The 27,428-nt window shown below is 51.6% G+C and overlaps 2 protein-coding genes across 3 annotated transcripts in view; one reads left to right on the top strand and one right to left on the bottom strand.

The window, feature by feature from the left end:
* The first annotated feature begins 726 nt into the window (after nt 1-726).
* MMP21 (matrix metallopeptidase 21) lies at nt 727-7,053 on the top strand. The gene is made up of 7 exons (XM_049764475.1): nt 727-873; nt 1,214-1,691; nt 2,073-2,212; nt 2,588-2,729; nt 3,038-3,295; nt 5,910-6,082; nt 6,763-7,053. The coding sequence occupies exons 1-7, from the start codon at nt 727-729 to the stop codon at nt 7,051-7,053; spliced, it is 1,629 nt and encodes a 542-aa protein (XP_049620432.1).
* Nucleotides 7,054-9,346: 2,293 nt separating this feature from the next.
* The window catches only part of EDRF1 (erythroid differentiation regulatory factor 1), a 32,171-nt gene continuing 14,089 nt past the window's right edge, over nt 9,347-27,428 (bottom strand). For both annotated transcript variants that reach the window (XM_049764408.1, XM_049764407.1), the window contains 13 exons: nt 24,318-24,581; nt 23,609-23,680; nt 23,001-23,151; nt 21,190-21,378; nt 20,589-20,789; nt 19,509-19,727; nt 17,688-17,911; nt 15,940-16,098; nt 15,692-15,841; nt 14,465-14,618; nt 12,477-12,592; nt 11,289-11,440; nt 9,347-9,662 (listed from right to left, as the gene is read on the bottom strand). In XM_049764408.1, the coding sequence (XP_049620365.1) occupies nt 9,515-9,662; nt 11,289-11,440; nt 12,477-12,592; nt 14,465-14,618; nt 15,692-15,841; nt 15,940-16,098; nt 17,688-17,911; nt 19,509-19,727; nt 20,589-20,789; nt 21,190-21,378; nt 23,001-23,151; nt 23,609-23,680; nt 24,318-24,581 (2,199 nt within the window). In that variant the 3' untranslated portion in view covers nt 9,347-9,514. The remainder of the gene's footprint in view (nt 9,663-11,288; nt 11,441-12,476; nt 12,593-14,464; nt 14,619-15,691; nt 15,842-15,939; nt 16,099-17,687; nt 17,912-19,508; nt 19,728-20,588; nt 20,790-21,189; nt 21,379-23,000; nt 23,152-23,608; nt 23,681-24,317; nt 24,582-27,428) is intronic.

Here is a 27,428-nt window from a genome sequence, read left to right as displayed (position 1 = left end):
CACCTGCCCCGACAACTACTTGCTTCCTGCTTTAAAAAAAAATCCACACTTGAAGCTGGAACCATAGTATGGAGGGGAGGTCATTTGCTTTGCACACGGCTGACCCAGGTTCCATCCCCAGCATCCCATAGGGTCCCCCTCGCCTGCCAGGAGTGACCCCTCAGTACAGAGCCAAGAGTAAGTGCTGAGTATCCCTGGTGTGGCAAATAAATAAACAAACAAATAGACAAAAATCCCACATTTTCCCACTTTGGAAAAACGTTGCTTTTTAAAGAAGCAAAAACAAAAGTAAGAACCAGGAAAATCCACACCATCCCCTGCCACCCTACCTCAACCCCAAGAAACAGCAGGTGACTGAGCAAACGGGGTCACAGGGTGACACTGTGTGTGACTTGGGTCATGTTATCAGGGGCGAGGTGGTGACCTTGGAAACAGGGATCTAGGAACGTGCAAGAGTGTAAATGGCAGCACTTGGTGGGCCCGGTAGGGGGTCGGAGGTGTTCCCTGCCCTGTGAGAAGGTGATGAGGCTCTTCAAAGAGCCGATCTCACGGCTCCCAAGCAGTGGCCTCCCGCCCAGCTCCCTGCTTGCACACTTGGCACCTGGGTGCAGCCCATGGTCCACCCGGCCCCTGCTGGGGCCCTCTGCCCGCCCCTGGGTGCTAAGAGCCCAGAGCCCGCCAGCCCCTGCCCTGAGAGCAGCTGATGAACAGACACCAGGCAAGATGATGCTTGCAGCCTCCCTCCTGCTCTGCTGCCTCGCTGCACCCCTGCCCACCCATCTGGAGATGCTCTTCCATAGCCGTGACCGCTCAGACCTGCGTCCGGTCCCCCAGCAACGTGCCCAGCCCATCGCTGACCTCCCTGCGGCACAGGTAGGAGACCAAGGGCAGCCCCAACGCCCCCCCCATGCACACACCTGATGACACTCGTAGCCACAGACAGACACAAATACACACATGAACATACAGACACATGGACATACATAGTCACACACGCAGATGGACACCAGCTCACATGCAGACACAGTCACACATACAGATGGACACACAGTCACACACATGCAGAGTGACACAGTCACACACATGTGGTCACACAGTTAAGCACATATGGACAGTCACAAAGACACATAGTCATACACACACACATACACACACACACACACACACACACACACACACACACCATCAGCCCCTGCTCCCCCTCTGCCCACAGCGCTTCCTGTCCAAGTATGGCTGGACCGAGCCACAGCCCCGCTCCCGGACTCCGGCTGCCCTGGCCCCAGCTGTACGAAGGTTCCAGAAGGTGAACGCACTGCCAGTGAGTGGGGAGCTGGACACGGCCACGCTGGAGGCCATGAACAGGCCACGCTGCGGCGTCCCTGACACACTGGCCCCGGCGCTGCCCAGAGCCCGGCCCAAGCGCTCCCTGCCACGACTGCCACCCCGGAGTGCCCCCCAGATTCCTAGCAAGGCCTCCCGCGCTCCTGGCAAGGCCCCTCGAGTCTTCCCGCGGCGCACCCTGAGCTGGCGGCTGGTGACCGAGGGCTACACAGGCCAGCTGGCGGCGGCCGAGCAGAGGCGTGTCCTGGCTCTCGCTTTCCGCATGTGGAGCGAGGTGGCACCCCTGCACTTCCGAGAGGACCTCTCAGGGCCTGTGGCTGCAGTGGACATTAGGCTGGGCTTCGGCCGAGGTGAGGTGCCCCCGGGAGCCTGGACAGTGGGGGCTCGAGGAAGCAGTGTCAGGCATCCTAGGGATCGGTCCCTCCTCCCCTGAGCAGCCATGAGAACCCGGCCATCCCCTAGTGACCCAACAAAGCCAGTGGCTCTGGGAGCCACCAGCTACCCTCTGCTTAGTAAGCCCCAGTGTGGGCCTGACTCCTGATCACTGGGCCAAGGCTGAGACCCTCCCCTGCACGAGCCTGTCAGCTCCTATGCTCCCTGGAGATGGGGATCCTTTGCTCTGGGTCTCAGAACCCGAGACCTCAGTCCTGGGTCCAAACAGACTCATGCCTGTGGGCTCCAGGCAGGCCTGTTGCCGGGTACAAACAGACTTGTGCCCCCAACCCCCACAGGCCGGCACCTGGGCTGCCCACGCACGTTTGACGGGAGCGGGCAGGAGCTCGCGCATGCCTGGCGCCTGGGCGATGTCCACTTCGACGATGATGAGCACTTCACAGCTCCCAGCAGCAACGCAGGCATTAGCCTCCTACGAGTGAGTGGATGCAGGGCCTAGGGTGACCTAAAGGCCCAAAGAGCTCCTGGTCCTACCATGGCTCCCTGCTCCTGCCCTGTGATGGGATCCATCCTGATCCTGTGCCATGGGATCCATCTTGTGTCTGAGAATTCATCCTGTGCCATGAGATCCATCCAATCCCATGAGTTCATCCTGTGTCAGCAGATCCTGTCCTATGTTTTGGGATCTCATCCCAATATTCCATTTTTTGTCCTGGTATCTGATCCTGTGTTTTGGGATCTGTCCTATGTCTTGGGATCTGACCTGTGTCCTGGGATCCACCCTCTGGAATGGGTGAGTCTGGGGAGACTCAGACACTGTCGAGCCCTCATGGATGAATCATACTCCTTCCAGGTGGCCGTCCATGAAATTGGCCATGTCCTGGGCCTGCCACACAGCTACAGGACTGGCTCCATCATGCAGCCCAACTACCCACAGCAGGAGCCGAGGTTTGAGCTAGACCAGGCCGACCGCAGGGCCGTTCAGAAGCTATACGGTAAGAGTAGAACTTGGGGGGGGGGGAGGGCCTATGCCAGCAGCTCACCTGTCCAGCCCATAGTGGCAAGGCCAGCCATGCTCAGGGGCCCTGCCAACATGGGATGTGACAGGACAGCCCAGCTGCCACCCAGGATGCTCAGATAAATAATGGAGCAACGACCTGAGAACCATTCTCGTTGGCCTCAGGGCCCAGGGTTTCCTCCAAGGGACCCTGACAGGGCCGCAGCCACATGGTCTTGTCCCAAGAAGTGCAGACACGGGAGGGCCAGGGTCAGGGCTGGTCCCAGCTCAGCTGTTCTCTCTCAGGTGCCTGTGAGGGGCCCTTCGACGTGGCCTTTGACTGGATCCGCCGTGAGAGAAACCCGAATGGCCGCACCTCGTTGCGCTTCAGCACCTATTTCTTCCGCCGCAGCTGGTACTGGCTATACGAGAACCGTAACAACAGGACTCGCTACGGGGACCCACTCCCCATCTCACTGGGCTGGCATGGAGTCCCAGCACGAGACCTAGATGCCTTTGTGCACGTCTGGGGCGTCGGGAGGGACGAGCGCTACTTCTTCAAAGGTGAGACCTGCTGGTGTGCCAAGGCCCCCTTACCCTTTTCAGGCACCACCCATTGTTTGTTCTTTTGGTCCCCTGAGGTCCAGAGGCTGGCCTGATCTATTGACTGCAGGCAGGACCCTTTCCTGTCTCACATGCAGCTCCTTCAGGTCTGATCCCCAGCATCCCATGGGGGTCCCCCAGGCCTGTTCAGGAGTGATCAGATGGAAAAGATGTAAAGTATGATAGGCTAGAAGTGTTAGATCCTAAGTATGTTCACGACCTCACCCAGGCTTAGGGCAGGGTGAAAGGTGTCCAGAGAAAGGCTTTCTGGAGCCACTGCAGTGAGCAGACTCTTTATTACCAGGAAGGAGCAGTAGTGTGTGTGTGTGTGTGTGTGTGTGTGTGTGTGTGGTTTTTGGGTCACACCCGGCAGTGCTCAGGGGATACTCCTGGCTCCATTCTCAGAAATTGCTCCTGGCAGGCACGGGGACCATATGGGATGCTGGGATTCGAACTGATGACCTTCTGCATGAAAGGCAAACGCCTTACCTCCATGCTATCTCTCCAGCCCAAGGAGTAGTATTTAAAGTGACAAAGTGAATAGGATTTACTTGCTCGGGAAGCTGGAACATAGAGAAAGGGAGGGCCTCACTGGCCAGGTGTACATGCAGTATGTCAGTCTGCGATGTGTCCTATGTGATTGGGGAGAGCACAGAGGGTGGGCTCCATTGTAACTTGCCAGGTGTTTGTTCCAACAGACACTCATTTCCCTCTTACCCCAGCTGGGGAGGAGGTGTCTTCGCCTACAGGGTGCATTCTTTCTGGGGCTCTGGTCAGCAGCATGAGAGTTTGCCCTGCTAGAGTGGCCATCATAATGGGGTCAAAACCTGTCTCTGAAGGGCTCTGGCTACATACAGAGTAGGGAAGAGGCCCTGAGCACTGCCAGATATAGAAGAAAAAGACCTGGAAGAAAAGCAGCATTTCCAAGACAGGGTGGGCCAAGATCTGACTGAGGTACCTCCCAGTGGCCCTGAGTTCAATCCCAATAGGGAATAAAATTAGGATCCACTGTGTGCCAGGAATAAAGCATGAGGGAGACGAAAACTTCTGGGGGAACTTCATAAAGGGCACGGAGCCCACTGACAGTGAGATTCTTGTCATTCATGCTCTCTTTCTGAAGGAGTTTGGCACGTCTTGTAAAGATGGTTTGAAATGATAATAATGTTTCTGAGATGTGTATTTATCTTGAAATTGTGTATTAATTCCTTCAAATCTGAATGAAAGTCTGGCTGAATAAAGTATTCTTAGTGAAATGTTCATTTCATTGGGTTTTGGTTTGTTTATTTTTTTTTTAATTTTGTTTGGGGCCAAGTCTGGTGGTACTCAGGGTTACTCTTGGCTCTGCGCTCAGAAATTACTCCTGACAGGCTCAGGGGACCATATGGGATGTTGGGGATTAAACCCTGGTTGGGCACATGCAAGGCAAATATCCTCCCTGCTGTGCTATCGCTCCAGCCCCCCATTTTCCCCCCTAAGATCTCACCACTGTCTTTGGGCCTGGAGAGCTTTTCTTGGTAAATCTGCCATAGACTTTAGAGATGCCCCTTTGTAGATCATTTCCTTCTTGGCTCTAACTGCTTTCCATAGTCAATCTCTATGGTTTATAGATGGTAATGAATCTAGAAGGTTCTAGAACCCTAGGTAAAGGTAAATTTCAGTAATAATCCCCTGAAAAGAGGACCTCATGATGATTATTAAAAAAGTAAAAATGAGGGTCTGGAGCAGTGGCACAGCATTAGGGCATTTGCCTTGCACGAAGCTGACCTAGGACAGACCATGGTTCAATTCCTTGGCATCCCATATGGTCCCCAAGACAAGAGCAATTTCTGAGTGCAGAGCCAGGAGTAACCCCTGAGTGTCATCTGGTGTGGCCCAAAAACAACAAACAAACAAAAAGTAAAAATAAGCTGAGAGGGCTGAAGTGATAGCACAGCAGTAGAGCATGTGCCTTGCATGAGGCTGACCCAGGACAGGCCTAGGTTTGATTCCCAGCATCCCATATGGTCCTCCGAGCCTGCCAGGAGTGATTTCTGAGTGCAGAGCCAAGAATAATTCCCGAGTGCCTCGAGGTATGGCTCAAAAACCAAAACAAACAAAAATACCCCCAGTGAATCAGGACATGGCATGGGCCTGGAGCTGGGCCAGGAAAATTGGAGCAGTCAGAGATCAGGCAGGCAGGAGGGAAGGTCATCACTCATTCCAGCATCTGCATTTAAAGTTGAATCTAGGGCCGTAGAGATAGCATGGAGGTAAAGCACTTGCCTTGAATGCAGAAGGTTGATGGTTCGAATCCCGGCATCCCACATGGTCCCCCGAGCCTGCCAGGAGCGATTCCTGAGCATAGAGCCAGGAGTAACCCCTGAGCACTGCTGGGTGTGACCCAAAAACCAAAAAATAAAAATAAAACAAATAAAGTTGAATCTAAGGCACCAGTGAGGTCCTGGAGGATGAACCCAGGAAACGGGGTAGATGTGAGATGGTTCTTCTGCCTGCAACAGGACAGAAAGGTGGCCCTTTTGGGTTTCCTGAGAGCTGAGGTCCACAGTCACAGTAACACATGTTGTTTTGCTCCCAGGAAATCAGTACTGGAGATATGACAGTGAGAAGGACCAGGCCCACAGCAAAGATGAGCATGGGAGAAGTTACCCCAAGCTCATCTCGGAAGGGTTTCCTGGAGTTCCGAGCCCTCTGGACACTGCCTTCTACGACCTACAGAAGCAGCTGATCATCTTTTTCCAGGCGTCCTTGGTATGTGGCTGCTGGCCAGAGCTGCCTTTGGAGATAGATGCTATTCTCACTCCCGGGCTGAGGGTTGGCTTGTGGCTGGTACGGCAGAGACCTGGGTCTGATTCAGAGCACCCTGGGGTGTGTGTGTGTGTGTGTGTGTCTAACTCAGTCCTGAGCACTGTTGCGTATGACCCCCAAATAAAACAGGAACACAGCTCCCCACAGACTGGGCCTATCAATCACAATCCTTTCTAATGTAAATATAAACATTTACTGGCCATTAACAATTGATTCTCTGGCTTTATTTTTTGTTTTGTTTTTGGGCCACATCTGGCAGTGCTCAGGGCTTACTTCTGGCTCCACACTCAGGTTATTCCTGGCAGGCTTGTGGGGACCACATGCTACACTGGGGGTGGAACCCAGGTTGGCTGCATGCAAGGAAAATCCCTCCTGGCTGTGCTGTCACTCTGGCCCCTATTCTGGTTTTTTATGTCATTTTTTGGGTCACACCTGCTGGTAATCAGGGCCGACTTTTGGGTGTGCTGTTTGGGGGACCATGCAGAAATTCATGCAGAGTTTTTTTGCAACCTCACATCCTATGACACCTGGGACCCTCACATGTAGCTGCGGGCACAACTGAGGCTCAAATTCCCATGGAAACATTAGCGTAAGTCTTGTCTCTCTCTGGCTTTGCCTGGTAGGTGTTTGCTTTTAACATCAGCAGTAACCGAGTTCTTGACTCTTACCCAAAGAAACTTACGGAGGTTTTCCAAGCCACAGTGCCTCGAGACCATCCTCTCAGGAGCCTGGACTCAGCCTACTTCTCCTTTGCCCAGCGTTCTGTCTTCCTCTTCAAGGGCCGCCACTACTGGAAGGTGGTTGGTGGTCAGGATGGGATGGGGATGCCTCCCTATACGCTGCTCCCCAAACAGCTTGTCTCGAGGACGTGGTTTGACATCTGTGATGTGCACGTGTCTACCCTGAGTATGTGACCAGGCCACGCCTGCCAGGGGGACTGTGCCCTCAGCATCTCATCTCTTCTACAGGCAAATTGGACCATCTTATTTTGGGTTTGGGGTGGAGGGGTCAACCCTGTGGTGCGCAGGACACCATACAGGGTGCTGGAAATGGAAACCAGATCAGCAGCATGCCAGGTAAATGTCTTGCCTGCTCCAGCCCCATGAAAGTTAAGAATTTTGTTTTGTTTTGTTTTGTTTTTGGGCCACACCCGGCGGTGTTCTGCACTCAGAAATCGCTCCTAGCAGGCTCAGGGGATGTCAAGAATCAAACCTAGGTCTGTCCTGGGTCGGTTGTGTGCAAGGCAAATGCCCTACCATTGTGCTCTTTCTCCAGCCCTGAAAATAAGATTGGGGGTGGGGGGTTGGGTCACACCTGGCACCGTTCAGGGGTTACTCCTGGCTCTGCATTCAGAAATCACTCCTGGCAAGCAGGGGGGGGGGGGGCAATATGGGATACCGGGATTCAAACCACCATTCATCCTGAGTCAGCTGTATGCAAGGCAAACACCCTACCACTGTACTATCTCTCCGGCCCCCTGAAAATAAGATCTTAAACAAGCACAAGTCAATAGGTTAAAACCCAAGAAAACCTTTGCTCGAGCTTCCAAAACGCTTGACTTGTGACTTTTACATTCTCCAACAAAACCAAACAAAAAAATATGCCCTTCTCAGACAAAAGAAAGTCACGCGCCCCATCCAATTCTAAGAATTGAAGGCAAAAAAAATCTGCCTGTGGAATCCCACCTTGGCCCCCTTTTATAAAACCCTACCCTCATCCCCAGGACAGCACCACAGCTCAGGACCAAGTCCAGGGCTAAGCATTCCAGATGCAGGGAAAGGTGCCAAAACCCCAAGTGACCATCCCCACTAGCACCATCATTTCTAACGTGGGGACCTTCCCCTATGTCCTGGGCTCTTTGGCCAAGTTTATGGAAGTTCTGATCTAAGAGCTGGTCAATTGAGGGGGAGGGCCCCGGCTTTCCGCTGCTGTCTGACACTGTTGCCTTGACCAGAACAGGAATGTCTTAGGTCACGCCAACCTTCCTACAGTGAAACTCTAGGTTTTAGTTCGTTTGTTTTGTGGCTTTGAGATCACCCGACAATGCTCCAAGGATTTTCCTAGCTAGTAATTACTAAGGGATGCTGAGGATTGGACCTAGGTAGACTGTGTGCAATGCAAATGTCCTCCTGCTGTGCAAATGCTCCTGCCCCAGGAAGTGTCATTCTAAGGGCTCATCTGCCAGACTCTTTTAGTTTCTCATGTCTCAAACCTTGACAAAGTCTGGGGACTGCAATGCTGACAAAAGACCCAAGGGCATGTCAGGACAATAAGCAGTGAAATGAACGGGAGAAGATTCTTGAACGTCATCATCAGCCCATGTGGTCAAACAGCTCCAGTGGGAACTTGTAGCAGCTTTAACTGGGACAAATCAGCAAAGGACAAAAAGGGGTTTCCTTCCCTTAGCAGACTTTCCTGTTCTGGTGCTGACAAGAGAAGGTAGCTGGGATTCAGATCTTCTTGCTGTGACTGGAAAGCTTATGGCTGATCAGACAAAGGACCCCTCAGGTCCTACACCTTGGCTGTTTCTAGGAACCCCTGAATTGTTCATTCAACAGCAGCAGAGGCCTTCGCTCACCCACCCCAGGCTCCTCACCAGTCTCGCCCACTAACTCCCAGCACAGGACATAGATCTGGGAAACCGGAACTTGAGGAAGGAGGCTCAGGGGTGTTCTGCTGCTCCTGAGGACATGAGAAGCAGCCTGTGACCAAGGTCATCCCAGCGGTTGTTCAGCCACCAGAAAGTGATGGCCAGGGTGGGCACAATTCCAAGAGGCACCATGCCTGGAAGTGGTGGAAGCCCAGCCCCTTGCTCTCTGGGAAGTTCCAAGCACTTCACCAGATCTACCCAACCAATAGTCCAGGCAAAGAACCCGAGAGGGAGCAATGGCTTAAATAAATAATTTATTTATTCAAAATAGTCTTCTTACCATATTCACAGTTTCAAGTTTCAAGTGGAAAACTAGGGGTGTGGGTGGAGGGTGAGGTGGACAGAACTCCACCGGGAGCCACTATCCAAGCCTCAAATCCCACACATTTGTACATATAGCGCCGCTCTGGGGTTCCCCAGAATTACCACCATCCCATGCAGATCTGGGGAGGTTTCCTGACACTCCTCCCCCCTCCTTGAGGAGGGAACCCCCTGACCAAGGTTACCTCTGTGCAGGATCTAAGGCCCAGAGCCTCAGGGCTCAGCCTGCCCCCCTTCTTGAGCCCAACCTACTGCAGGAGATGGTGCAGGGGATTGCAGGGGGCTCCCCAGGGCACTTCCAGCAGAGGCCAAAGTATGGCTGCACCATGTCTGCCAGGGAAATGACAAGATGCTGGCCAGGCAGGCTGGGGGGTGGCGTGGTTTACTGAGGGGCCAGGCAGGGTTCACTGGGTGCCCCGGGCCTGCAGGTCCAGCAGTCGAACAAGCAGCCCAACCCTCTCGGGCAGGCCTGCAGCCCTGGTACCCGTTGCCCTGAGTAGCTGTGAATAGACCAGCTTGTGGGTTCTGAGCATTGCGTCATCTTCGGTATTCCTGTGGGTGGCAGAGAAGGTGGTGTGAGGGGACCTGCTAGGGGGCTTACTGGGGTCATAGTCTCTGCAGTCGGGCATCAACCTCCCCCACTGCTTGTGTCTCCCTTGAGGGCCAGGATGGCATCTGGGAGGTAAAGTCCAAGACAAAGAGGCTTCCCAGTCCAGGCCCTGCCCTGCACCTTGGGCACACTCCGGCGCCTCCTCTTCTTCAGCCAACCCCAAACCAGCACCTTCCTGCAAGCCCCAGCCTAAAATTGACCACCTTCTCCACCCTGCACTAGCTTGGAGGGGGCATGCTTTAAACCGGGAGGTGTCAAGTCAGGAAATGGTGAGCAAACTTCTGAGGGAGCTTCAGAACTGAGAAAAAGGTGAAGACCCTGAGGTGGGATGTGCTTGGGTCGGACACCCCTCCTGGCTGCCATCAGAGGTTGGTCTGATAGGAGTCGAAGTCTTAAGTCTCATTGGTTGGGGGTGGGGGTATCAGCTGCCAGGATGGAGGATTAAAGCCTCTGCTCTGCCTCTGAATCTGGAAACTTCCTCTCCCAATTCCTCCAATAGCCCCCTTTCAGACCATTTTCCCCAAAAGCCAGGCTAGGAAAAATGGCACTGGCCAGGCTAGTTTCCACTGTGTGCCCACACGGGCATAAAAGCTCCTGGTGCCTGTGCGGGCGAGTCATCTGCTGACCGGCTGCTGCCAGGAGTTTCTTTCCCAAGTCATCGTCTATGCCCAGGAGCGACACCTTCTCATCCCTGCAGCACCCTTGGGTCCTTCCACCTTCCCTTTCACTAGACTCAACTCCACCCTGACTGCACCAGCCTGCAGCCACGACCCCACATCTCATGTGGCCTTTAGGCTTCATACTTTCTCATTCTGTGACCCTAAAAGCTACCAATGGGCCCGAACCACAAAGACAAGCATACAGAGAGCACATGAGCAGATAGACCCTGGCTTTGTGCAGGCCCAATTCGGAGATCAGTGTGTGTCTAGGAAGTGCGATTTTCTGCAGGGCCAGTGCTGAGGGAGGGAGGGAGGGACGAAGGAAGGGGAGGGGGGGAGAGTAGATGGCTGAATATTCTGTATGTGTGGGGGGGGGAAGGGGGGAGAGAAAGTAGATGGCTGAGTATTCAGTGTGTGTGTGTGTGTGTGTGTGTGTGTGTGGTGTGAGATGAGGGTGTGTGTGTGTGTGTGTGTGTGTGTGTGTGTGTGTTGTGAGATGAGGGGTGTGTGCATGCACACACAACCAGCCCCCAAGGGAGATGAAGAGAAGGCAAATTCTTTCACTAGAGGGTCACAGAAGAGAACTGCTCTGCCACATTCCCCCGATTCAGTGCTTGGACCAGGCTCTGGATCTCACGGTGCCAACATCACTCTGACAGAAACAACTAACTGCTCCTGGGGACCTTTTCTACTGTGCCAGGCTCCAGGGACTCAGGGCTCTTCCCCTCAGGCAAGGGAACCAGGCCCCAGACCTGCCTCTCTAAGCACAGAGTGCCTCTCCAATGTCCCCTCGCAAGAAAAAAAACTGAAGCAGTTTTCAGAACAGAACCTCGGATACAGCATGACCCCAGGGCTGCCCTGCTCCAAAGGGGAGGGAAGCGCAGAAACAGCCCTGCCATCCCAGCTTACCCGGCCTTCTTCTTGGCTGAAGACAACAGTTTGATGGACTGTAGGAGAAGGACAGACAGGCGAGACTCGAATATGCTGAGGAGCTTCAGCACTTCTTCTCGGGGGAGGCTGGGTGCAGAGTCGGTGGCAGGAGTGGCGGTATCACCCTCGGGCTAAAAAAAAAAAAAAAAAAACGACCCACAGTCACTCTCCGATCTGAGACCGGTGACAGGTGCATAGTGGACAACCTCAAACCACATTTTCTTCAGCTTGGAAATGCTTTTTGTTTTCCTTGCCACACCCAGCAGCACCAGGGGTCAGTCACTTCTGGCAGTGCTTGGGGAACATATGGGATACTGAGGATTGAACCTGGATGGGTACGTGCAAGGCAAGTGCCCTCTCTGCTGTCCAATCTCTCCAGCCCCCAGTAAACTGAATCCCATCAGAAGCAGAGATGACCTGGTAGACTCCAGGATCCTGAGGGCTACCCTAAAGTGAATCCTTCCCAGCTCCAGACAGTGTGACAGACATGGCAGGTCAGAGTGGGCTTGGGAACAGGGTGACCCCGCAGCTTGACCTAGGAAGGCCTGAGCCCACCATTACCCCTCACTCCAGGCCTTTGATCTCTCCTAAGAGACAGGAGAACAAGGCAAACTACCTACTCCCGGGGGCTCAGTAACCAATCTGGGGGCCTTTCCAAGAACTATTTAAAAAATAAAGTATCAAGGGCCAGAGTGGTGGTGGCACAAGCAATAGGGCGTTTGCCTTGTAAACGTTAACCTAGGACGAACTATGGTCCCCCAAGCCAGGAACGACTTCTGAGTGCATAACCAGAGTAACTCCTGAGAGTCACTGGGTGTGGCCCCCAGCTCCACCCCCCCCCAAAAGTATACGTTTATAAATGAAGTAAGTTGCTCAAAGTGCGGGTGGGTTTGTTCCTTGGGATGTATCTCGTATGTTCAGGGGCCACTCCTCAGTTGGTGCTTGTGTTGTGGGGGACCCTTTGGTGCTGGGGAAGAACTTGGTTCCATGCAGAACCTGTCTGTGCTGTAACCACTGAGCAACACCCTGAGCCTATTAGTGTATAAAACTGTGCGTTTATGTGTCCACAAGAGAGACATACAAAAAAATATCCTTCCTCCCCAAACCCTACCCACTGGGTATGTCACCTATGGCAAGGCCCCAGAAGCCTGTTGTCCCCGCCCATACCTGAGCAGACTCGCCGACCAGCTCCTGAAGGATAAGCTGCAGTGCCTGCCGTGTCCTCACAAGCATGTCCAGAGCGCCTGAGAGCGTTTTCAGTTTCCCAACGCTGCTGTTCTGGCCTGGGGGGTTGAGCACAAAGACTCAAATAAAGAAATCTGAACGTGCACTCAGGATGAATGATCAAATAGGAAAGAGGAGCTTCCTGTACCAGGTAACAGGGGCTGGGAGCCACATGGGGTGCTAGGGATGGAAGCTGGTTTGACTGCATGTGAGGCAAGCGCCCTCCCTACTGTGCATGCTCTCTCCCCCAGGCCCTTGTTGAGCTGTTTGTTTCTGGTAAGCTGAGTCTACTGCTGCTCAGTGACAGGGATTCCAACTGGAGTCTTCAGAGACATGGCAGCTTTACCAACCAGCCATACCCAAATTATCCTATGCATCAAATAATTTAACAATGGGAAAAACACTAACTTGTTGTAAGATAAATAACTTTCTTTAAAAAAAAAAAAAAGGCCCAGGAGCTATAAACTTCAATAGAGCAAGCCACTGAAAACAACCCAGCTGTTTACCCTCAGTTCCAGAAAGCCCTTTAAAGAGCAGTAAGGGGTTGGGCTGGGAGAGATAGCACAGCAGCGTTTGCCTTGCAAGCAGCCGATCCAGGACCAGCCAGGAATAACCCCTAAGCACCACTGGGTGTGACCCAAAAACTAAAAAAAAAAAAAAAAAAAAGAACAGTAAGGTAGGGTGTGTGTGTGTGTGTGTGTGTGTGTGTGTGTGTGTGTGTGTGTGTGTGTGTGTGTGTGTGTGTGTGTGTGTGTGTGTGTGTGTGTGTGTGTAGCAGAAAGATAACATAGCAGTAGGGCATTTGCCTTGTGTGTAGCAGAAAGATAACATAGCAGTAGGGCATTTGCCTTGCACGCAGCTGACTGGGGGGGGGAGAGAGAGAGAGAGAGAGTATGTGTGTGTGTGTGTGTGTGTGTGTGTGCGCGCAGCAGAAAGATAACAGAACAGTAGGGCATTTGCCTTTAACGCAGCTAACTCGGGAGAACCCAGGTTTGATTCCAGGCATCCCATATCTTCCCCTGAGCCTACCAAGAGTAGCCGCTGGGTGCCACCAGGTGTGGCCCAAAAATAATAAATAAAACAAAAGCAATCCCCCAACTTCCCTTTTCTTTTCACAAAGCCCTTTGATTTCTAAAAATCCACCAGGATAGGTACTTTTATCTCTTACTGGCCCTCCCCCTCCTGGTTAAATTTGTACTGGTAGAATAAAAAGAGGTTTAGGTTTTAGCTTGGTACAAGCGGAGAGACCAGGAGGCAAAAAGCAAACTGAGTCAAACAGGACTCTCCTGACTGGCTTTGTTTTGTTTTGCTTTTTTTTTTGGATCACACCCAGCAGCTACTCCTGGGGTACTCAGGGGTTACTCCTGGCTCTGCGCTCAGAAATCGCTCTTGGCAGGCTTGGGGACCATATGAAATGCTGGGGATTAAACTTGGGACCATCCTGGGTTGGCATGTGCAAGGCAAATGCCCTGCCTGTGCAATCACTCCAGTCCCTAGCCTGGTTGGGTTTTGTTTGTTTGGCCACAACTGGCGGTGTTCAGGAGTTACTCCTGGCTATCTGCTCAGAAATAGCTCCTGGCAGGTACAGGGGACCATATGGGACACTGGGAATCAACCACCTTAGGTCCTGGGTCGGCTGCTTGCAAGGCAAATGCCTCTGTGCTATCTCTCCAGCCCCACCTGGCCTGGTTATTAATTCTTTGTTGATACCTTACCTGCTTCAGACTAGTCTGCCTGGTGTTAGAAACACAGCTTGTGGGGGGAACCGTGGGAATTATTTTATAGAAAGCGACCAGGTCTGTCTGACATGGAGAGTGCCAGGGTCAAGGGTGGAGCGGCTGGATTTACTGGCCACCTGGAACTCAGCAAATGCCACCCTCTGCAGCTGTACCGTAGCAGCCCGAGGAACGTTCCAAAATAGCCTGACTTACTGGCCATCTGGAATTCGGCAAACGCCACCCTCTCCAGCTGCACCCGCAGCAGCTCGCACGGTGCATCTTTGAGCATCTGGAAGAGCTTCCCGGCCTTGCTGTAGTGAAGGTCTGCCAGCACCCGGTGCTGCTTCCTGAGGTGCTCATCGCCCACCTAGAGCAAAGGAAGGTCACGTAAAGAATCCCAAAGCTCCGGGCACATGGGACTATCTTGCTTGCCTGTCTGGGCAGCCCAGGACCATCACATGCTCCCCTTTTCTTGAGGCTGATGGAGCCCCAGAGGCCCAGTGTGTTTAGGCATAAGGCGAGGAGGGGACAGCGGCACCCACTCTGGCCTCCTGCACCAGGTCCAGATCCTGAACCTAGATATTAGTCCTTCAGGGAAAATTATATCTGCTTATTGGTTTGGCCTCCTGACAAGTGGGAAGAAATCTCCAACCTAAGGCGACCGCATGCACAAGCCCCCCCCCCCCCCCGTGCCCCCCAAAGCCATCTGCTGTCTGCCCAGCCCAAGGAACCACAAACAGCTTCCTCAGGCTGAGCTAGGGAGGGGAACCAAAACCCCAAATTTCCCATAAAACCTGATAGCATGCCTAGGCAGAGCCATAGGCTGAGGAAGTCTGGAAGGCCGCAGGGGGAGGCCGCCTCAGCCCCATCTTCCATGTAGAGTCCTGCTCACGTGAACGGGGGCAGCAATAACCAGGGGGTGGGAGGGAGCGTGGGCTGGAGGGGCCCCCTACCCTGGAAAGGGCTCACGTCCTCTCCCACCATATCCGGCTCCAGACAAGGACACAAGGGCCTCATGGGTAGCCTGGACGTTTGCCCCTGGCTTGGGATGCGGGGGGGGGGGGGGGTATCGAATCGCAGTCCTGATCCTTGGCTAACATTTGCAAGGCAGACACCTTACCTTTAGCGCCACCTCGCCAGCCCCCCATGTGCTTTTCTACATGGGTTCCATTTCACAAAAATTTTTAAAATCTGCACCGACCCACAGTGGCACTCAAGTACATCCTAAATCAGCCCATCATCCTCTTGCCTAAATGGAAATATTGTCAGCTCAGAGCTGACGATCAGAGTGGGCAAACAGACCCTCAGGGCTCCTTGGCATGCATCTATGTTTAGCCACAGTGACTGTACAGCGATGTTCACAACAGAGGCTGTGCAGTTCTCACGGGTGCAGAAGAGGGACTGGGGCCCAGCTGGCTAGTGACCATTATGGGAACAGACCTGATTCCGCAGGCCACTGTGGTACATGGAGGCCAGTCGGTGGTGGATGGTGGCAGCCCGGTACTGGCACAGTGGCTGCCGCGCAGATGCCGCGTCCAAGTCGCAGTGCTTCAGGGACTTGAGCATGGCCTCGCTCACCTCCTTCTCGATCTGTGCACAGCCACAGGAACCCATGAAATCCTCCTTAGTGCCCTCTTGAGAGCCCCCGTAGCCCTCCCCCCAACTTCCTCAGCACCCCAGGGTAGCACCTGCTCCTGAGCCTTCCGAGACAGGGGTGCAAAGTCCTGCTGCAGAGTGGCCATGTTGAAGTAGGTGGTGGACAGCTCCCAGTTGACTGAGTCCCACACCATGGGGTGCACATCCCGGCTGCCCAGTGCTCGAAGCGCCTTAGAGTAGTAATCCACGGCCTGGGGGAGGGGCTGCACTCAGAGAAAGCACATGGACCCTGGTAGGGCCAGATGCCGGCAAACAGCAAAGGGCACGCAGGGAGGGACAGCAGATGGTGCCTGGCTGCCCACTGCTGAACCCCCACTACTGGGCACCCCTCACTACTAAACATTCCTTCTAATGGAGCACAGAAGTCAATAGCTCACAGGAAGAGGCACTCTTGTCCTTTGGGTTTTTGGAAGGGGGTGTTTGGGCCACTGGGTGGTGCTTAGGGCTCACTCCTGGCAGGAGACTATATGGTACCGGGAATAGAAACTGGGTTGGTCACATGCATGCAAGGCAAGCACCCCTTCTTCCCCCAATGCACTACCACTCCAGCTCCCTTTGGTTTTAAAATGTTTTTTTCCCCTCCCCCTTTAAAAATTTTTTTAAAGCAAAAAAGTTTGTTGTAGAGCAAACTAGAAAAAAATAGTCCGGGCCCGGAGAGATAGCACAGCGGCGTTTGCCTGGCAAGCAGCCGATCCAGGACCAAAGGTGGTTAGTTCGAATGCCGGTGCCCCATATGGTCCCCAGTGCCTGCCAGGAGCTATTTCTGAGCAGACAGCCAGGAGTAACTCCTGAGCATCACCGGGTGTTGCCCAAAAACCAAAAAAAAAAAAAAAATAGTCCACAGATTGCCCGGATAAAATAGGCTGGAGGCAGATTGGGGGCCACTTGTCTTGAAAATGGCAAACCTGGTTAGATCCCTAGCATCCTAAATGGTTTCCCAAGCATCTCCAGGAGTAATTCCTGGACACAAAGTCAGGAGTGACCTCTGAGCACCACCAGGTGTGGTCCCAAAACAAACAGGATAACATCACAAATCAGGAAACCGGGCTGTATTTTAACATACAAAACAGTTGCCCCTGAAGCCTGCGGTCCGACTGCAAACACAAGCCTCACACAAAGTTGGCAGGAGAACCTTGTCCACACCTCAGTATCCACAGTCAGGGCCCACTGGACCCCAAAAGGAAAACAGGAAGCCCCTTCCTAGGGTTTCCTTTCACTCCTTGGGAAGCAAGGGGGAGCAGCTGCACTATACCCCAGGGCACAGTTCCTCTTGGTCCCGATGTAAGGACTCAACTCGGGAATGTCATGAAGCCTCAAACTTTGAGTTTTCATCATTTTGTTTGTATTGTTTTTGGGCTACAACTAGTGGGGCTAGGGAATAGTAAGGGATGCCAGGGAACAAATCCGGATTGGTTACAGGCACGGCAAGTGCCCTCCCTGCTATGATATAACGGGGCTCCACTTTAACCTTAACATTATATGTCCTTTGGAAAATCTAGGCTGTTTATTCTCAACGAGCCTAACTATTCTTCATGCACTTGGAGATTCTGATGTCATGGACACAGCCAACACTTGCCCTGGAGCTGGGGCTCACACCTCCTTCCCCTTGGGCCCACACTGTTTCCTGCCAGCTTGTGCTCCCCAGACCTTCACTCTAGGCACCTCAGTGCAGGCATCTAGAACCCCAGTGCATCTCCCACCAAGTGACCCAAGAGGAACTGGGCCAGTTCTCAGCACGACAGTGTTCCGCCTGGTGAGGAGTGGTGACAGCACGCAGTACCTTGTTAAAGTAGAGCCCTTCTTCGGGTGAGAACTCGCGCTTGCCCTGGCTGCCAGCCCCGCAGTGTGCCTGGGCGCAGATCCGCATTAGCCTCCCGGTGTTGCAGAGCAGGAGAGCAGTGTTGGTGGCATCCCCGATGGACTCGAAGTTGAGGATCCCCTTTTCAAAGCAAGAAAAGCTTTGTTTCCACAACTGTTGCTCTGCGGCAGACACACTTCTGCTCACTTCACACAAAAGAGAGAACAGCCAAGTCAGCGGTGGGCAGCGGAGCCCCCTCACCCACACTGGAGTGGGGGGCACAGCGCCCAGACCCTTGAGGCACACAGTTCTCCCACATTGAGAGCTGAGGGCTGACAGGGTACAGGCCCAGGGATGCAGCAAGGGCTTGTTGGGGCCATGCTACTGGCAGGGTTTGGGGAGCATTTGGGGTGCTGGGGATCAAATGCAGTAGCCTTATCTGCTGTATTACCTCACCAGCCCTAAGCATGTAATTATTTATGAAATTCAAAAATAAACTTTATTGTAGTCTAAATTGTCGCTCTTATGGTTAGTTTTGGGGCCATACCTGGCAGTGCCCATGAATAAGTCCTAAGGGCTCTGCAGTCAGACCCAGGTCAACCACATCTAAGGCCAGCATACTCTCTGCTGTCCTATGACTCCAGCCCCCTTGCTAAAAGTGTTTTTAAGGAGGCAGTTCAGTTTATGATGTCACACATGGGAACTACATGGCCTATGTCCTTACAAAGAGGACATGGCCCAGAGCCCACTGGGGCGGCTGGAACCTGCTTCTGTCCTGCAGTCCACGGTCAAACTGACCAAAACACATACAACCCACCTCGGCATCAGCCCAGAGTCTTTCTGGGTTTGGCTCTTGGCCAAACAGTGCTCAAGCAGTGCTCAGGGGTCAATTCCAAGCATCCCGATAGAACCTTGTGCACTGCCCACTGGTTCTAGGCTATCTTCCCAGACCCAAGCTCCTAAACCTAAAGCAGGTGACTTTGAGCACTTGTTCTGAAGAAGGACAGCCCTGGAGTCAAACACTTCTCTCACAGCTGCCCCCACATCCTTCACCTCTGCTTTCTCCTCTGCCAACTTGTTCCTGGCTTATGACTGTTCCCTGCCCTTCACCCTTGCTCCAGAGCTGCCAGAGGCTCAAGCCCCAGCTGTGAATGTCTGTGTACCAAGAATCCCTGTTTCCCTCCAGACTCCAACTCCTGACTCACAGTGGTGGCTATTGAGGAACTCTGCCCTATGCCTCCCAGGTCACTGGGCATCTCTAGCTAGGTCAGAAGGGACCCAGCTGAGCCCCACTCTCCACCGCTTAGCCACTTCCTAGTTTCTGAACATCCCTCGTCTGGCCTAGCAGGACCTTAGGCCCTTCCTAAGGCTGCTCTGTCTAGCCAGCCTCTCCATAAAGTGTCTGGTCTCACCCTATGCCCCCTCCTCCTTCCTCCTACAACTACTCTCCCTGTTCTGTTCTCCCAGGGCCCATACTTTCCTCCCTCCCTCTCCTCCACTACATTCTACTTCAGGCATGACACAGATATGTATGTGTCCAGATCCAGCCTGTGTCCAGATAGTGCATGGGAGGACTATGTCCTAGCAACATCACACCCATCATCAATGCGAGCCTATGCCCAGCTAACCAATGAACTTCTGACCAAATGCCATGAAACATAGGAGGCTGCGGGACATGCTCCTGTCCCTAACCAGATTCTTTGAGGACAAGGCAGGGGTGGGAGCTGATACTACAGATGCTCAGTATGGAGCACCAGACAACCAAACTTTAGCCGGCACCTTGAGAGTCCCTCGACTACTCACCCACTCGCTCACTCTGTAGCGCCGCAGCCTGGTTCATGTAAAACACGCCGATCTCGTTCCTAATGTTCCCCATTCGCTTCAGGATTTGGACATACTGTTCCGGGTTTTGGCTTTTTAAGTCACTGAACTGCAAGATTTCATTAGCAGCTTCATAACATTTACAACTAACAGAGAGTTGGCTTTCAAGGTCTGTAGACAGATCAGTTGCCCATGCAAATCCTTAAATTAAAAAAAAAAAGAACTCTTGAATCATGAACCTTCTTCCTTAGTATCATAGTAAACTATCAAATATTTCAGACGCAAGTAACATATGCAAAGTACAAATATACGAAGATTCACCTAAAACAACTAATATTTTAAACGTCAATGGTAAGGTCACTTTATAAACGATCACTATTTTTTGAAGGGGGGGGGTCCACACCCTTGGTGCTCAGGGGTTACTTCTCTCTCTGCTCAGAAATCACTCCTGACAGCCTCAGGGATGCCGGAGATTAAAACCAGGTCAGCTGCATGCAAGGCAAACGCCCTACCCACTGTCCTATCATACTCCCAGCCACGTTTTATAATTTTATTGGTTTTGGGCCACACCCAGAGGCACTCAGGGGCTACTCCTGGCTCTGGGCCCATAAATTGCTTCTGGCACATTCGGGGGACCCTATGGAATGACAGGGATTGAACCTGGGTCAGCTGCAAGCAACCCTACCTGCTGTGCTATCGCTCCAGCACCATATTCTTATTAGTATTGGTTTTAGGGCCACACCCAGCAGTGCTCAAGGGTTACTCCAGACTCTGGGCTCAGAAATTGCTCCTGGCAGACTCTGGGGATGATATGGGATGCCTGGAACCAAACCTGGGTTGTCCTGGATTGGCTGCATGCAAGGCAAATGCCCTACCATTGAGCTATTTCTCCAGCCATAAATGTGCCGGGATTCGAGTCACAGTCCGTCTTGGATCAGTTGTATGCAAGGTAAATGCCCTACCAGTGTGCTATCTCTCCAGCCCCACTATTATTTTTAAACTTAATTTTCTTGGACTCAGTTTGGCTACGAGAAATCTTTCCCCAGACTTGACCAGAGCTACCTTGGCAGCTGGCCTCACGGTGGAGGCTGTGCAGGATCTCCTGGTCCTCTTTGGTCTGGTAGTTGAACTCCTCCAGGTGGGCCGCGCGGTTGCTGGCATTCTGGGCCAGCATGAGCTGGATGTCACCACAGAGTGTAAGGTACTGGGAGAGGAAGAGGAGCACTTCGGACAGCATGTTGGTGCAGAGGCAGCAGTACGTGTCTGAGTGGCCGACAAGGGAGAGAGAAGCACACGTGACTGGCCCGAAGGCCACAGAGAGACTTGGGGGAACCTGTTGCCAGCTGCGTCTCCTCTGATATTTTTGCTTTTGGGCCACACCCAGCAGTGCTCTGGGGTTACTGTTGCTCTATGCTCAGAAATCACTTCTGGCAAACTCTGGTAGACCCTATGAGGTATTGGGGATCAAACCTGGGTTGGTCGTATGCAAGGCAAATGTCCTCCCTGCTGTGCCCTCCCTCCAGTCCCCACACTAAGACATCTTTGTTGCCAGGATCACACACAGCTTCAAGGAGGGAAATGGATCCACCCCACAGAGCCAAGCTGGACTTCAGAATCCAATTTCCCAAGGGACAGAATTCTCGCTCAGCTGCTTGAGACTTACCATGACTCTGCAGGGCTAGCTTAATGTAGCGCAAGGCTCGCCCATATTTTTGGAGGCTCAGGGCTGCATCCGACAGGACGTAATAGGCCTTAGATGACTTAAGGATCAGCTGCAGTTTCATCTTATGCTGCCAGGAGCCGGGGATCATGCCAGACTGACTCGAGTGATTGTCCTTCTGCAGGGAGCCCACTGGGCGTGAGGAGGGAGGGCAGCAAGTTGGACATCAACTTAGTCAAGTGTCATAAAAGACAACATCCTAGCACCAAAGTTTTATTCTAGAGGGAAAACATTCCAGACGGGTCCCTGTCCCTGTCCATCAACACTAAGTGTCACCACTTCAACTGCAGGGGCCTTGTTCTACTTCCCTGCAGCTGTCCCTGCCCGCCACCTGGTCCCTACAGGTCACCCTCAGCTACCCACTCCATGGCCAGGCCAATATATGCCCTGTGGCCAATGGGTCCTTACCACTAACTCCTGGGCTGTTGCTGTCTGCAGAGAAGCTGAGCTTGTGCTCATGCTCATTTATGTACTCTCTCCGCCACCCCCCCACGCACCTCAGAACCAACTCCTCAGTGAAGAGGAGGGGACAGCAAGTTAGATAGCTGCTGTTCCCACAGACCTCAGATGGAGACAGATGGATAGATGGCTTCACCGCATAAACTGCACCCAGAGATTTAAGGGAGTACACACAACACTAAGGGTAAAGGTCCCCACTCCAACTTCCTCAGTTCAAGGTGTGTGCGCATGTGCCTAGGTCCTTAAAGGGTGTATGTGTGGTTTTTTCGGTCTAGGCTAGATCCTTGCTCCCATTCTGCACCGTGAGACACCCAACCGAAAGTGGGTGCTCAGAGCTCAGGGCCCAATTCGAGGGAGGATCTATCCTGTCACCCAACTGATGAGCGCAAGCTGTCAGTTCCAAAAAATGCAGCACAGAGGTAGGGCATTTGCCTTGCATGCAGCCGATCCAGGATGGATGGTGGTTCGAATCCCGGCATCCCATTTGGTCCCCCGTGCCTGACAGGAGTGATTTCTGAGCACAGAATCAGGAGTAACCCCTGAGTGTTGCCAGGTGTGACCCAAAAACAAACACACAAACAAAAAAACAAAAACAAAAACACCTGCCATTCCCATAAGCAGACATGCTGTCATGGGTCATGGGAGATAAGATGTGAAAAAGGAAAGTAACTATAAGTTGAAAACCAACTCAAGAAGCCTTTCTTGAAAATTCCCAAGGAGGGACCGAGAGATAGCATGGAGGCAGGGTGTTTGCCTTGCATGCAGAAGGATGGTGGATTGAATCCCGGCATCCCATATGGTCCCCTGAGCCTGCCAGGAGCGATTTCTGAGTGTAGAGTCAGGAGTAACCCCTGAGCACTGGCGGGTGTGACCCAAAAACCAAAAACCAAAAAAAAAAAGAAAAAGAAAAAGAAAATTTCCAAGGAACTTCATGAGTCCAGGATGATGTCTCAGCTGGGAACACCTTGGCTCACTCCCCATGGGGCCCACTTAACCCTGGCAGTGGGCACTGGGATCTCCTGTGCCAAAAGGTTTAATGACCAGGCACCTTGCCCTCAGATGCTTAAAGCCTCAGCGGACACTTTCTCACAGCTAAGGGCTTGAGTCCCTCATGCAGGGACTGTGTTGAGAAACACCCAAGCAGGCCTGAACTGACCAGCTCTCCGGGTTCCATCCCTACCAAGGGGTACCCTTTCTCTGAGGTCTTTCTATGACCCAAATCTAATTAGCCTGAAGATCAGTCTCCAGTACAGCAATTTGCACACGAATTGAGCACGAATTGGTATTCGGCTTACTTTTGTCCAAAAACAGAGCCATCTGCTTCTCCAAACCCTCGGGACCCGCTCTGGTGGAGTCGTCTTCATACTTTAAGGGGATTGGGGTGCTGGGATCAGCTGCAGGAAGGTCACTTTCCTTCTTAATGCTGCTGTCCACGGACTTCAAGCCCTTCACAGGAAAGGGAGACGCATTACTAAGGGAAGCAGACAGAAATACAGGGTGCTGTCTGGGCCACTCACACACCACAGAAAGCTCTGGTCTGAAAAAACCCGGAGAGTTGCAATCAATCTACTAGGGTTGGGAAAATGTGTTTAACATTTTATGTTTAGTTTTTGGTTTGGGGCCACACCTGGTGACATTCAGGGGTTATCCTGGCTATGCGCTCAGAAATCGCTCCTGGCTTGGCAGACCATATGGGAAGCTGGGGGATTGAACCATGGTCTGTGTTAGGTCAGCCGCTTGCAAGGCAATCGTTTCCCGCTGTGCTACCACTCCGGCCCCTCACTTTATGTTTAAAGCTAAAAATTATCAGCAATTAATCAGGCTCGTGTCTAGCTCCCCAAACCAACAGGCATCCTTTCCTCACTACCAGGTACCCTGAGATTAAGGATAGAGCCACACTGACCTCCAACACGTAGCTCAGCACTAGCCGGCAGCGCTCTTCAGTGTCGTGGCAGACTGGAAATGCACAGCTCGGCTGCAGGACAGACACCAACAAGGGTTAGAATTAGTGCCAGCAAAGTGACCAACATCACAGCCCTCCTCTGAGAATCTCTGATCACTTGGAAATGTGCTCATGGATCATGGCTGAGTGGAGTGGTGGATATTAAGGTTAGTTTTAATTGCTGTTAACATTAATCTAGGTATCAAAGAAAAGTGTCCCTTAAAGGTACATCCCAGCACACAAGTTGCTTTAGGTAGCAGGAGACCCTAATGATGATTGCAGGGGCTGGGGACACACAGCAGTGGGTTAGGACACACACCTAGCATGGCAATATCCCAGCCCCCAAGCCCAGTTCATTTTCCAACTACCCATATGACCCTCTGAAGCCAGTCTCAGGAGCCATAAGCACCATCTCTCTCCCCACAAGTGCCCGAGTTCTCCTCAGAGCCTGAGTACCAAGAACCTCAGGTCTGCCCGGAAGGATGCCTGGTGAGAATGAGCACATCTGCTCTCGGGAGACCTGGAGAACCCAGACCTCACGGCCCAGAAACCCAGAGGCTGATGTGATTCCATCTCATATGCTTACCAACCCATCCCCCACCGCACTCTGCCCAGTCTCCCCTGGGCCTTCATGCACTCACCCAGATCTGTTGAGTGGACCTGTACTTACCCGGATCTGATGGATAGATTTGTACTTTTCGGGGACGGACAACTCGCCCACAGACTTAATTATGGCAACTGCTTTATTGTCCTCCGCCGGGTCGGGGCTGTTGCTGTAGGCCCCGTTCTCATCACTGTCTGCCATCTCTTCCTCTTCCTCCTCACTATAGCTCTCATCAGAATTCTCATTCAAGGATGATTCAGAGCTTTCCTCCTTTTTAGGTTCATCCAGCTGGAAAAGTTCTGAAAGCATGTAGTTGGCTGAAGCGATGATCTTAGAGACAAAGTGAGAACGAGGTGTCAAGGACTGTTTGTCTGAACTCATCATTCCACAAGTGCTCCTGGAGGAAGCACCCGGGTGTTCCCTCCAGCCTAATATAGTCCCATTGAATGCTCACAGGAAAACACTCTCCTTGAAGTAATTTCCATTTCCTCAATCAGCCCACGGCTTCCCTCTGGAAAACGCTGGCGACTATTTTACTGAAGTCAAGGGCAAGATTTTTTTGAGGGGAGTTTTTGGGCCACACCTAGCGGTGCTCAGGGGTTACTCCTGACTCTGCTCAGAAGTTGCTCCTGGCAGGCTCGGGGGAACATAAGAGATGCCAGGGATTGAACCCAGGTCTGTCCCAGGTCAGCAGCATGCAAGGCAAATGCCTTATCACTGTAAAGTCACCCCAGCCCTGGGAGCAAAATTTTTGTTTGACTGTTGTTTGTTGTTTCTGGGTCACACTCAGCAATACTCAAGCTTTTTTTTCCTGGTGGTACTTAGGGGACAATTATGGGGTGCCAGGGATTGAACTCAGGATGTCTGCGTGTAAGGCAAATACTCTCCCTGCTGTTCTATAGCTCATGTTCAATCAAAGACCAATTTTTCACTTGGACATTCCACGACATCGTTTGAGAAATCTAAATTTCGCTAAGATATCACAGCACATCAAATGGTGAAATCCAAATCTCTCCTTGCAAGATAACAATTTATAAGTAAGTTTATCTTTAATCAGCAACTAAAATTTACCACATGATCTACAATTCTCAAATGGTAAAACCCAGGAGCTGACCATGAGAAAAGTCCATCCTTCTAAGCTTCTAAGAACACAATCCTCCCCACCTTCCAACCCTCTTCAGAGAACACACAAACCTTAAGGTATTCCTTAAAATTAACAATGTATTACCATTTATTCCATATTATTCCATATTATTACTTAAGTAATTCCTCTTCACGATATTCAGTATCGTTTCCAAACTTTCACATAAACCAGTTTCCACTTGCACCACCCCAGCCAACAGTTATATATAGTTGCCACTTTTCTTCAAAGGACGTTTTTTTTGTTGGTTGGTTTGGTTTGGCTGGGTCTCCAGGGGCCTGAGCAATAGCACAGCGGATAGGGCATTTGCCTTGCAGCAGCCAACCCAAGTTCTATTCCAGGCATCCCATATGATCCCCCCAAGCCTGCCAGGAACAATTTCTGAGTGCAGAGTCAGGAGTAACCCCTAAGCACAGCTGGATGTGGCCCAAAACTTTAAAAAAACACCTCCAAAATTACTACAATGAAATGAATTGAATTTAAATATTGTCTCTAGACTACCTGTCAAACACCAAACTGGCTATAAAATTAACTCAAATTTTATAAGTTACATGTTACACAGCTTTTCTAAATTAAACTGGATACAATGAGCCTGAAGACTAAAAAATGGCCTTCAATTTCAATTGACCAGGAAGGATGGTATAAAATTATCGGCCCATGACTGATTTTAAGAGCTGTTTTTATATACTAAGTGTGAAATATTGGGGCCGGAGAGATAGCAGAGTGGCAGGGCATTTGCCTTGCAAGTGGCCAACCCAGGACCAACAGTGGTTCAAATCTCAGCATCCCATATGGTCCTCCATGCACGCCAGGAGTAATTTCTAGAGCAGAGTGCCAGGAATAACCCCTGAGCGCTGCCGGGTATGGCCCAAAAAACCAAAAACCAAAAAAAAAAAAAAAAAAAGTGTCAAATATTAGGCTGAATATTCCACAAGCCCCAATGAGGGAGATGAGAATTCAGTAGTAAATCCAATGCAGGAAATAATCCACATATGATTGGAAAAAAACAACCAGGAACTCACAATGCAAGCTGAACCCCACCAGCTAGCAGCTCCACCATGCAGTATAAAGGCTTTCCCAGGGAGCCTTTATTGGGAAAATGAAGTCTACCTCCAGGAGCAGGACAAGGTAGAGTGAAAACCAGCTAACCTCAACACCAAAGTATGATTTGTAAGCCTTTCATTTTTACCCCCACACGGTTCTGTGCTCAGAAGTCATTCCTGGCCCTATGGGATGCCGGGGATCTAACTTGGATCAGTCAGTAAGCAAGGCAAAACAAGGCAAATGGCCTCCCTGCTGTGCTATCACTCCGGCCCTTTTTTTTTTTTTTTTTTTTTTGGTTTTTGGGTCATACCCGGCAGTGCTCAGGGATTACTCCTGGCTCTACACTCAGAAATCGCTTGAGGCAGGCTCGGGGGACCATATGGGATGCCAGTATTCGAACCACCGTCCTTCTGCATGCAAAGCAAAACGCCTTACCTCCATGCTATCTCTCCAGCAGCCCCTCCTTTTTTTTTCTTTAACTAACAAAATGTTTGCAGATCTTTTTTAGAGACATGGCAAAAAGTTTTCTGCCACATCCCACTCAGGAGAGGCACACACCAAAAAGTATAGTGCCCTCCTGAAAAGGAATTATTTGTCAAAAAGGCCCGCTTAGAGCAGTCAAAATCACTTGACCCTTTGCGTGGATTGTTTGACCATAATTCCAAAAGTGGCTGTAACTATCTCTCTCTTTATTTTTAACCAATATTAATAATCAGGCCTTAGTTAATTCTTTCTAACAAAGGAGGACAGTACAAATCCTGCCAAAAGTCTCCCACAAAACAGCTCCCTGTAATTTTTGCTACTTTGGCGCCAAGATCAGGTTTTTCCCAAAACTTAGCTCATAGTAAAGCTATTTTCAGTTTTTCCCCTGTTCACACTAAACAAGGTAATTTTCAGTTTTCCCCCAAAACTCTCTTCCCACTTCCCTGAAAATTACCTGTTTTCCTTCTGTTTACCCAAAACAAAGCAAACCCAACACAAACTGCCTTTTC

Source organism: Suncus etruscus, chromosome 17, assembly GCF_024139225.1.
Source record: "Suncus etruscus isolate mSunEtr1 chromosome 17, mSunEtr1.pri.cur, whole genome shotgun sequence".
Lineage (NCBI taxonomy): Eukaryota > Metazoa > Chordata > Mammalia > Eulipotyphla > Soricidae > Suncus > Suncus etruscus.
The sequence above is the reverse complement of the archived record's forward strand: the minus strand, read 5'-3'. Positions and strand labels throughout refer to the sequence as shown.